The sequence below is a fragment of the Lissotriton vulgaris genome, chromosome 3_2, assembly GCF_964263255.1.
Source record: "Lissotriton vulgaris chromosome 3_2, aLisVul1.2, whole genome shotgun sequence".
NCBI classification, from domain to species: domain Eukaryota; kingdom Metazoa; phylum Chordata; class Amphibia; order Caudata; family Salamandridae; genus Lissotriton; species Lissotriton vulgaris.
In genome coordinates, this window is record NC_141690.1 from 177,932,000 (window position 1) to 177,944,337 (window position 12,338).

Here is a 12,338-nt window from a genome sequence, read left to right on the forward strand (position 1 = left end):
ATACTTGCAGCGTGTCTATTACACCCCGGAGAGACTGCATAGGTATGGCCTGAGAGGATCCGCGGAATGTGAACGCTTCCATCTCCCGAGAGCAGACTTCATACGTATGGCTTGGTCCTGCCCCGGAATTTACAGATTTTGGACGGAGATATTCTCCGAGCTGGGGCTGATTCTAGGAGTAGACGTCCCGCCCGACCCGGCCCTGGCACTGCTGGGTTATTCCAAACCGCTACCGGTAGCGTTGCGGAGACTGGCAGATATAGCCCTGCTAACTGCCAAACGAACGGTAGCACTGTGCTGGATGAGAGGGCCACTACCGACGAAAAAAAGGTGGGAGGCGGATCTGCTATACTGCTGTACACAGTCGGAGACATGCAGCGAATTACTACCTCCCAAGAATCGTCCCAAGAATTTCTGGGGTCTGTACAGGGCCTATCTGGATGCTAGAGATAGCGCAGACACAGGATCTGACCTGGAGGATGCATGGGGAGGAGAAACTCAGGATGAAGCCACGGGGCACCAGGGGTGCGATACCTCAAGCATTTAAGGATGCTCCGGGCGAAAGGCGTAGGTCCTAGGCACAGGGGGCCTGGCAGTACGCAGAGGGAGCTACACCTCGTAGTGACATGAGATATAAATAGCGGGAGGGAGGCGGTGACACTCGGGGGCCTGGTTCCAACTCTGAATATCTACGGGTGGGTGGACTGCAGGGACTGACACCACGGCACACGGGCAGCACACACAACTGTAGCGCATGCTAGAACGGCAGGCACACTTTGGGTTGGGGGTGGTTGTTGGGAAGGGGGGGTAGCTTAAGGGGTACGCATTTCGAACAGTTTCTGAAAGGGCACTATTTTGGGCCTATAAGCCTGGGAGCTCCGACGTACTATGTTACCAACAGCAGTATGGTCGGGGGCAGTTTGCTCCTCCTAGACGCACAGTTAAGAGGGATTAAGTGTTTGATGGGGCCCTACTACATGCATTGCATTCCTATTTGTCCTTCTATTACTCAATTTGCCGCCAGGCCCCAGGGATGCTGGCATATAGGCTGTGTACGATACATCTAAACTGAAGTGATGTGATGATGTGGACTGCTGCCGGCCTCAGGGTTGTAGGCTATAAGAGCTGTGTGACAATTGTATATGCAATAAAGTATAAAGTTAATAAAAAAAAGAACTGCCAAAAAAAAAAAAAAATTCTCTGCCCTGAGACAGGTCCACTCTGAACCTGCTTCTACCAACAGAATGCCCTCCTGGGTGAGTCATGTGCTTTACAAATACACATAACATGGCAGGCGTTGATGTAAGTACATTGCACCTTCCACCCTATGTTAATGGTCTGATATATTTTTTTCTGTTTGGGAAAGCCTGGTAAATCAAAAAACTAGAGCCCAACTCATACACAGTAGCAGTCAGTCGTGGGAGTGCTGTCGGGCGGTGACGTGGGGAGGGGAGGGGCAGGGTGGGGGGTAGTAAAGTATGGATTCCTGCCGATTACAGGTAAGTAAACATAAAAAAAAAATGAAACGAATTTCGTTGCACGCACTCCATCGCCTTTGCGATGCAGTGCGCGCAACAAAATGTGTTTTATTTATTTTTATGTTTACTTACCTGTAATCGGCCGGAATCCATTACTACCCCCCACCCTGCCCCTCCCGCTCCCGAAGTCACCGCCTGACAGCACTCCCACGACTGACCGCTACTGCTCATACATGTGGGACAATTCTCCTATTACGAAAAAAGCACACAGCGTTTTGTTTGATAACCCGCAGCCACCAGGGCTACCCCTTGGTAGAATGCTTCATCTTTGGGTTCTCCCCGTTCCGCCGCAGAATGGGGGGAGCTGCTACTTGTGACTTACAGGGGAGCACTGTATATCGACTCAAAATGATAGAGGATAGGAGTTGGAGGGGTTCTTTGGAGGTTAGAAATATCTGTCTGGTAGGAAAACCTTGTTTTATTCCATCCTCCATACAGTATCATTAAAATGGTGAATAACAGTAGAAAGTGTGTTCGAATTTAATGATCCTACTTTCTAAAGGGTCTACATGTTTTAGGCCACCCTTCCCAGTAGTTTTGTCAGGACCAAGGAATGCACTTCCTGAGACCACTCCAGGCTCAAACTTAGTAGAAATTGCAGTGTGTTATGACTTCACACACTCTGCATGCGCAAAAAAACCATACATCTACTTGGTGTTACTTTCTGTGTTACCTGGAGCATATAAACAGAGGATTAATCTGCCATGGTAAATTGCACATTCCGAGAAATTATGCGCGCCACAGCCATGTAATATGCATGGAGAGTCATGCATATTACTAAATACACCCTCATACGGTTTTGGCCCGTGCTTCTAGAAGGGAGGCTTACTCAATACAGTGTCATACTATACAAGACAATACATACAAAGGAGACACTACATACACATAAAAAGCATCAACGGCGCCTGAATATGACCTGTTTAGCCCTGTTTGCCGGGGTTTTGAATGCTTTGTTTAACAGCAAGCAAGAGTAGTGTGTGACTTGATCTGGCTGCTGGATGCCGGGGATGGGCCGCGCACCCAGCACAAATGGCGGCGATGAATGTAACCATTCCCTGATTCCAGTCTACCGATTACTAGCAACAACTCGCATGGCAGGTACGTAGGAAGGATCGGATGGTCTAATGTTGGCCATATTCAGGGTGTAAAAGAAGTGCCGTGCGATTACAGGCTGTTGTCCTGTAGAAGGAACATAAATCATGGACTACCACAAATTAAAATCAAAATCGGGGTGAATTAGAGCTATATAAACAAGGTACAAAACTACAAAAATTAAAAATGATTTTTTATCCTATGGAGAAACATGATAGACAATGAACAGGACAAACTGCAAAGGGCAAGTCAGAATAATTCGACAGGCTGAAATGTTGGTGTATAAGAAGAAGGTACTCCTTCCCCATTAATCAATCCGAGCATACCATTATTTTGTCATGCGACCCATATTTAAGGACGTAAGGACTGATATAGTAGGGGCTTATGCTGTGAACTGGCCCCATGGGATATTGTCATTTAGACCCACGTTGTGTGTATTAAGTTTTTTGACCCATCGTTGCTCTTTCTCCAAGAGTCTCTTTTCATAATTAGCAGGGCCGGACTGGCTACCGGGCGTTATGGAATGCTACTGAGCTGGTGGCTGATGTCGTTGATGGGGACCTGCGTGTACTGAACGAAATTCGTTTTGCTTTAATTATTTCGAAGTACACGCAGGTCTCCATGAATGTAAATGTATGTGTAAATGTAATGTAAATGTATAGGCATTTATATAGCGCACTACTTACCCGGAGGGTCCCAAGGCGCTTCGACCGCTGCGAAACCCTTCCTGGCTTCCCTGAGAGATGGTCCCTTAATGGGTATCTCCAGGGTGAGACCAGGCATCCCCGGCGGTCTGGTGGGGCCGTTAGTGAAGATGAGGCAAGCTAATGCCCAGAGTTGCCGAGTGTGATCGCTGATCAGAGTGGGCACCGGGGCGAGAGAATTATCGAGTCCGCTGACCCTGGTCCAGAAACCTGCCGCGCCGGGAATCGAACCCTGGTCCCGGGCCGTCCCCTGTTCTCGGGTTTGCCGCCTTTAACCAGTGAGCCACACTACTTCATGAAATCCGCCCCCACCACAGTGAAATCAGCCCCCAGCTCGGCAGAATTCCAAAACTCCCGGTAGTCAGTCCGGCCCTGATAATGAGCTGCATCATACACATGTTTGAGTACCACCCACTGGTAGCCTTATACAGTAGGACTCTTTTCCATGTAATTGATGAACATATTTTTTATTGCCTGGCCACATCTTAAGCAACTGTGGTGTTCGATAATCCTAGTTTTCACCTTTCGTGTGGTCATCCTATGTAGGGTAGATGGCATGGGCAGGTGATCATGTACACTACTCTGGGGGTATTGCAGTTTGTGATATTTCTTAATTCCCATGCTCACCTGCCATCTACGCTCTACTTTCTACTGTTTTTCCCCGTTTTAATCATACTTTCTGGAGGATGGAATAAAAAAAGATTTTCCTACCAGACAGGTATTTTTAACCTCTAAAGAACTCCTCCAACTCCTATCCCCTATCATTTTGTGTAGACAATACAGTGCTCCGGTGTTAGTCACAGGTAGCAGCACGCCTGTACCGCAGCGGAGCGGGAAGAGCCCAATGATGAAGCATGCCACCAAGAGGTAACCCTGGTGCCTGAGGCTTATACAACAAAAAACCTTGTGCTTTTTTCCGAATAGGAGAATTGGCCCACATGTCTGAGTAGGGCTCCAGTATTTGGATGTACTTGCAAATAAGGGGGATGAGCCCTCCTCTGTAAATGCCTCTGGTCTCCCCCTTCTTATATGAATGCTAGGGAAAGCATGATGGGCCGGAACAGAAAAAAAAGAAAAACTCCCAGTGTGTCAGGGTTATTAGTGTGTTGTTTTATGAAAACAATCTCAAGCTTTGGGAGCTTGTTTTTGTGAAATGCACTAAAGTCTGCTTAGTGACTGCATGAAACATGCTGAGCACTCAGCAAATATTTAGTCCGCTCAGAGGTGCGGCCTTGAAGTCACAGATATCAATGCCAGACGGGCGGAGAGCGCCAAATATGGTGCGCGGTGATGACCACCACCACTCTGGCAGGTCAGCCGCCAAACGTCAAATGAGGCCATGTCAGACCACATTCTGAAGACCACAGGGCAGGCAGGGGCTACAGGGTCACAGCTGTATTGGCTGGGCCATTTGCCTCTACTGCCCCGGGGTCCGTCCTGCTACGACACTGTGAAGCTGGGCAAAGAACAACCCCTTCAGCACTTGACTGCCAGGGGTTGAAAGTCCAGTATGTGTCAGGGTGTCCTACCCCATGCAGTCTGCCCGCCTCCCCATTTCTGGTGTGGCAGAGTTAGTGAAGGTGCAGCCTCTCCCCTTTGTTACTATAGAGTTTCTTTCTGACTTGGGTCAGCTAAATAGTTTACTGGTCTCCTGGACGGCCACGATTGGCCTTGCTGGGCCACTCCGGCCACGCAGGCACAGGCAGCTCAGCAAGATCCTGAAGACAGAGGGGGAGAGGTTGGCTTCTGACGGTAGCCATTGTATGGCCTCTGGTAGTGTCAGCAGCAGACAGGCTTCTGCATTGATCCAGTTCTTACATTCTGGTAAGTCACAATGGAAGTATGCTGGGACCTCCTTGGGATGCGGCAATCTTCTAGTACTCAGGCACTGAGGCTCTGGTAGTAACTTAACAGCTTTGAGGGACTTTTGAGGCACTGCAGCCAAGTCAAATCGGGGGCATGTATCTCTAGCTCTACAGAAGCCAGCCAGAGCTTTGACACAGAGGGCATATTATCAAGAAACGGCGTTAAAATTATCGCCGCTTTAGAAGCCCATGTTCTGGTGTGAACATGGGCTTCTATTGGAAATCTCAAGGGCAAATTATCAAGCCCATTATCGCAGCTTTAGCTGCAGTTTCCTGCTGCTAAAGCGGCGATAATTTTAACGCCCTTCTTGATAATATGCCCCAGAGTTCCTTGAGGCAGCAGCTTCGTACTAAAGAGCAGTATAGTTAGTCTGTTCAGCACACATTGGCTCCCTGCAGGACTAGACACTTAAGCTTGTTGATTGTGTACTTTACAGTGGGCACCACAGGGTGCAGGCTGCTTCTTCTAGGGTGACAGAGAACATTTGAGCACAGGGAAGTTAATACCGCAGTTGTGCCAGGACAACAGAGATCCAGGCTTCAGCTAGGCAGACAGATTGGACGCACTTTGACAGTTTCCTCTCTATTTGTTTTTTACCACTCAAATATCAGCTTTGAAATATATTCTGGAAATTCAAACATTTTTCTACAAACATCAGCTTATGAGGTCTGAACCAGCACCCAATTTTGTCTCAAAAACATGCTTTTCAATTTTAGTATGCATACATTAATTCAAACAAGCAAACGCTTCTATTTTAATATGCTTGGCTGCACACAGGAGATCTACTTAGAGGTAGTTGGAGAGTTACCAGTAACACACAAACTAGTCGTTGGAGAAGCTTGGTTTAAGATAAATGGGTAATGCAAGAGGAAAATCTTAATAAAACCAAAAGCAAACCTCAGGCAAAAAACATAGACCATAATAAAACATCAGGAGAAGTAAGACTGAAGGGCTAGTTGGAGATGGCAAATACATTAGAAGGTTAGAGGAAAAACATTTAAGTGAAGGGGTCAAAAACACAAAGGGACTAAGGCTTTTAGATGTCAAAATTATAATAAATGTTGTGTAAATTCCTCTGCAGAATTGCATCGCTAAATGTATTCTAATAATCATCTGCAGACTCACAAAAATGAACTGACTATTAGATACCATAACACAAGAAATCACTGGATCTTTGCCTATGGCCACCACTCTTGTGGGTATGTCTGGGCGCTGGGAAACCTCTACTAAGTTTTTAGTGGAGTTTGGCCCCTGACCTGGGGTCTGCCGGTCAACAGGTGCATCTTAAATCCTGTTAACCACTTATGCTGTTACTCAAGCCCTACTTCTGGACTCATACACCCTGTCATGCAGGAATTTCCTCATAAAGGGTGTGCATCAACTAGCTGCCAACACTACTCATCCAGTTCTATGGACATTACAAAGATAGGTTAACCAAAGAATCTGGATGGCCGCACACACCCCCCGGGTGTCGGGCTTCAACATTGGCCATCCCGCGTTCGTCAAAGCATCTTCTAATGGCGAAAGATCCCCTCATTCAGAGCTACGAGTGAGTCATTAGAAGGGAACCAAGGGAAAAAGAGTGTCCAATAAAATAAACTACCGTCTACCATCCAAACCATGCTAGTCTTTATTCTTTGTTGGAAGAGGGATGATTAAACACAAAAAAGGGCAATCAAAGCCCTGTTATGGTGCTTGTGTCCACATATGGTCCGGGAGGTGTGTGAGGCCATCCCGAATATTTTTTTACATATCTATTGTAACGTCCATAGAACTGGATGATGAGTAGTGTTGCCAGCTAGTCGAGTCACACCCTTCATGAGGTAATTCCTACATGATAGAGTGTAGGAGTCCAGAAGTAGGGCTTGAGTAACAGGGGTGTGTTTGGTTTTGGTGGTTGCTGCATCTTAAATCCTGGCCTAACAAATGTTTAGCAGCCCAATCATGTATAGGTTTTTAGAGGAGGGGGAATGGAAAGGGCACCTCCCTCACTTTAGACCCACAGAGCCAGCACTGTACACAAGAATACTCTGCAAGTGTTCGCAATTGTGGAGGGAAGGGAGAAAAAAACACTTACCTTGCCACCACATGGTCCCGTCTCTGCTTCTCGTCCCCTGCTTCCAACACAGGAACAGGAAGCAGGCAGCCAGGCTCCCTCCCCTAAGCCAATCACAACATCGCAATGCAGCATTGTGATTGGTCTGAGCATAGTGACACGGCACTCAGCCAGGGGCTGGAGGGGTGGGCATCTTCTCCATGCAGGCTGTAATGCATCCTGCATGGAGAAGGGGAAAGTGTGTATGACTGGTTTGTGCGGCCGAGATGGTCAACCAAACAGTCATTGCGCACTTAGGAGTGGGCAAACTACTCCTCTACTGCCCTGCTCGCAGAGCAGCCGACCACCCGCCCGCCTGCAAAGCAGCACAAAACACATAAAATGATAAGAACTGAAAGCTATTACCATTTTATGTTTTTGCTACTCACACTGCTTGAAATCAGTGGGGCGACGCTCCTTCACCATAGCAGAGGAGCCGCCACTGGGGCCTTTGACAACTGGTATAGCCCTCAGCAGGGGTCTATACGGCTACATTATGTACTTTTTTGTTTGCACAAAATGTACCCAAGTTATATAAATTTACAAAAGGCAGTGGGAATATGATGAAATCAGACAAAAAAACAATGTTTTTAGGGTCTACACACACATATCTAAGTATACACCACTGAATGGCTGTTCCAGGCCTCCTGTTAGCCAAAAGACTTATATAGCTAGTCACTGGATGCAGCCCTGTGTTTCGCCATTGATGCAAACATATAAGAGAGTAGTCACCGATATACGAAATTAGGACAGGGAGATCATTTGGGGTCTTGGAGGGGAATTAATAGGTGTCTAGATAATACTACAGACCCAGATGACTCTTCTGAGGGCACTTAGGTAGAGTTCTTCCAACACTATGTTAATACAGCTCATGTGAGTTTGTGTGTTCCCACGACCATGACAATGTAATTGCAAGTAAGAGGTCGGTGTCTATTTATTTATTTATCTGTTTTGCATTTTTATATGCCACGGACCAGGTATGCTAGGGCAATAGAGAACTTTACATGGGACCATGAGATTTAAATTTAGATGTGAAGGTAAAAAATTGGACATAATAGACTCTAAGTGTATACATACAAGCTAGAACAGTAAACAATCTGATGTACGTAACAAAAATGGGCTGGTGGGACGATTGTACAGTTGATTTCCCCAATATTGTTATAAACATTGTCTGCAATAAGCACATATGAATGCAGTCTGTCATATCTTGGAAAACACCTGTACCTGTAATCTGTTAGTCTAACTCCTGATAGGCGGCTCTTGGAAAGACAGGGGCGTGTTTACATGTTCAAAACTGCACCGTTTGCAAATGTGGGGCACTTTTTTAGCTATTTGATTGGCAGATGAGGCCTCTTCAACGTTAATGCCTGGACCGACTTTCTGTCTGAGTTCGACCCTGACCTCCTCCAGGCCATTAAATCACAGGAACAAAATCGATAGAAACCAGGCGTGCCAAATATCACCTATCAGGGATTAGACTAGGGTATTTAAGTGCTCGAGCCACATCACTGCACCACAGTGCATTCGTCTCGCATTCGTAAACTCCTAGCAGCGCTTCGAGGCGCTGCGGGCAAAAGAAACGCAGCAAGCCAGGGGTGAGCTGAATCCTGCCTTGTGAACCAATGCCAGCTGCAGCCTCGAGGCCGCATGCACCTAACCAGCATCGCTGAAAACAAACAAGCAAGCTGCAAGCAAAGGATACTGTGGTTCTGTCCAATAGCCATGGTCAAGACAGTCAAGGTCATCCGCGCGGGTTTATGAGTCTGCATTTGCTCTACGCGTACCGACTAAGCGTTATTGTTTATGAATGGGATACTTTAAAATAACTCGAGACTGGAGCTGTCAAAAATGCAGCGAGAGAAGTGAAACATGGTATATGCTGATTAAAACTTGTTTTGAAGGGTCACCACAGGAAACTGGCCGGCCACTTTGAATGAAGCGGGTCTGTGTGGAGTCACATGTTCATGTCTTCCACATCAGCAAACCACAATCTCCGTTCATTATCAGCATTTCACTTCTGAAGGCAGTATTGTGTGCTGAGCTGCTACTAACGTTGCATCGGTTTACACGAACCTCTGGAGGCATGCCGTGGAGGGCCAGAGCAAGCGGAAACAGATGAAGGCAGGTTGTGACAAGTATTAAAAAACATTTTCACAGGTGTGATTAATGCGCTGATAGTGGAAACACACTGGAGTCAATCTAGCGTGGCTGATGAGGGCTGAAAGCCCGAAACCGGTCCAAGGATGCTTGTTTCCAGTCCAGGGAGAACCTGGCCTAGCAGTTTGGGCTGGACTGTTCCCATTGGGCGCAGGGTCAAGACTGATTTGCAAATGGCTGGGCTCAAACTGAAATGACATGATGAGCAAAAAAAACGATGGATTTAGGCCCAGATCTCTGTACTGGAGTGAATGTATGACATTGTTTGCTCACGTCCTGTTGTTCCTGTGCGTTCACAGTGAAGTTAAACATGCATTCCCACTAAGGGGCAGATTTACAAGCCCCTTGCGCTACTTTTGCCATGTTAAAAGTGACGCAAAAGTGGCGGATGGGGCTTGTAAATCTGCCCCTATATTTTAAAGCAGAATGGCACATAATCACGAGAAGTGGCGTGATGGCATGATTTTTAGGAATTTCCCATAAGTAGTGTAATGCAAAATTCCTGAAATTACACAGCTCACGCCGGTGTTATTTACATTTCGCCCAGGCCTAGTGTTCAGCCTTCCTTCATGCAGATCTTCAAAGCCTTGTGAGTCTTCCAGTGCTCTAGTGTGGGCCCACAGGGCAGCCAGCCCCTCACCTTCCACAGCTCACTGCAGCAAGGGCTTCTCCTTCTAGCCTGACAAGGAGAGGGTACATCAACAAAGGCTCAGCTCCTAGCAACCGGCCAGCCCATCCCAAACCAGAAGCGCCTCCTCAGTCCAGATCATGCGCCCCTTGTGGCGCCCAGAGCAAGCACATCTCTGCTTTATTCAAAATGCAGTTTTCTCTCAGTCAGGAGTGACGCGCCTTTCTTTGTGTTCAGCCTCACTTTCTTGAGAGGTTTTCCTCTCAAGAATGGTGCACTCGAACTGTCTCACATTTTGGTGGTAGAATGTCACAGGAACCATGGGAACGTCACGCAAAGTCAATCTAAAAACTCGGCACCTATGCCAACGCAAAGACTAAAACCACAATTCCAGAAGAACGGAAGCACGACATCTTACCGTTGGAGCCTGGACAGGGCTGCAGCAGGCGGCGAGGGCCAGCGCGAGGATCAGACGGGTCCCCATGCCGCGGGAGCGCCGGGATTCTGGACTGAGCTGCTCAGATCTGCTGAGCTGACACGGAGGTAACCAGCTCAAACTGTGTCTTTCGCAAGGGGCCCGGAGTCCGCGAGGCCAGCCTTGCAGTGGGTTTGCTGTTTTCCCAATGTTTTCTACAGATGCCCAGTTAATAGCTAGCACCCACGAGGTTAATTATTAATAGTTTGGGGTGAGGGGTTGGGGCGCTACTCCCATCCGCTTTAAGGGCACTGGCCAAGAACCTCGGCCCGAGCCTGCTTTCAAAGCACAGGCCACAAGCACGTTCTCACAACCCTTTGTTTCCTGTTTATTGTTCTGCCTCCAGTTGAATGTGTGCCAAGCCAACAGGACAAGATAAGCCACGCTTTTTATTCACCATGACCATGTACTGACCCCTCAGAAAGTTTCACGTTTGGGACAGACACACAAGAAACGACCAGAAATATTTTCTAGATTTAAATAATGCACAAACATCTGTAATTTTTATTTATGTATTTAATGCATTTTTTTTATAAAGCGCGGACCTTACCCAAAGGTGTCAGAGCACTGTACAATAGAACCAGTTACGTTCCATGAGAGAACTGTTACAGGAATGGAACAAAACAAAAGTAGCAGGCCATAGAATCAAAATAACGCAGGCAAAAGGAACACAATATTTAACACAGCAAGCACAGAATGTACAAACAAAAATATAAATATATATGACAAATTTACAATGACTAAAGAACTTCCTGGCGAAAAATAGCAGGCCATTGAATCAAAACAACTCTGGCAAAAGGGACACAATATCAAACGCCGGAAGCACAGGATGTGGATCACCACCAGATGAGGACCACCACCACCACCAGCAACAGGTTGCACGCAGGAGCTGGAACAAGATCACAGCCGACCAGCTCGCGACCTCCCTGAGCATGAACCCTCCCACCAGCACAACGAACCCCAGCCAGGCGGCCACCAACCTCACGAAGTGGATCAGCGACTGCGCAGACGAGCTCGCCCCCCTGAGGACCCCGCCTAGCAGACCCGGTAGCAAGAAAGCCCCATGGTTCACCGACGAACTCAAGAGCTCCAAGAAGAACTGCCGAGCCCTCGAGAGAACCTGGCGCAGAGACCCAACACCGGACAACATGCTGCCCTCAAGCTCGCCACCCGAAAACACCACCAACTCATCCACGCCACCAAGAAAACTGCATTCAAGGAACGACTAGACAACAACGCACACAACAGCAAGGAACTCTTCAACATCGTCAAAGAGCTTTCCAACCCCAACGCCGGAAACAACGACATCACCCCTTTGCAAGACCTCTGCAACTCCCTCGCCTCCTACTTCCACAACAAGATCGCGGACATACACAACAGCTTCAGCACTCAACCGACGAACGCCACGACCGAACCACCGCCCCCCACCACCACCCTCCACGCCTGGACTCCGAGCAGCACCAAAGACACCGTCTGCACGATGAACTCCATCCACTCCGGATCTCCGACCGATCCCTGCCCTCACCACGTCTTCAACAAGGCCGACGCTGTCATCGCACCCCACCTGCGGGACATCATCAACACCTCCTTCGACACCGCTACCTTCCCGGAGAGCTGGAAGCACGCAGAACTCAGCGCCCTACTCAAGAAGCCATCGGCCGACCCCACCGACCTCAACAACTACCGCCCCATCTCGCTGCTCCCGTTTCCTGCAAAAGTCATCGAGAAGACCGTCAACAAGCAGCTGGCCGCCTTCCTCGAGACAAACAGATCCCTCGACCCC

General features: G+C 47.9%; 1 protein-coding gene across 2 annotated transcripts in view; it reads right to left on the reverse strand.

Annotated features, from left to right (window-relative positions):
- The window catches only part of HGFAC (HGF activator), a 724,616-nt gene extending 713,801 nt beyond the window's left edge, over positions 1-10,815 (reverse strand). The window contains exon 1 of one of the 2 annotated variants that reach the window (XM_086964147.1): positions 10,499-10,815. In XM_086964147.1, the coding sequence (XP_086820273.1) occupies positions 10,499-10,564 (66 nt within the window). In that variant the 5' untranslated portion in view covers positions 10,565-10,815. The remainder of the gene's footprint in view (positions 1-10,498) is intronic. The other variant, XM_086964148.1, reaches the window with a different exon arrangement.
- Between the last annotated feature and the right edge of the window lie 1,523 nt (positions 10,816-12,338).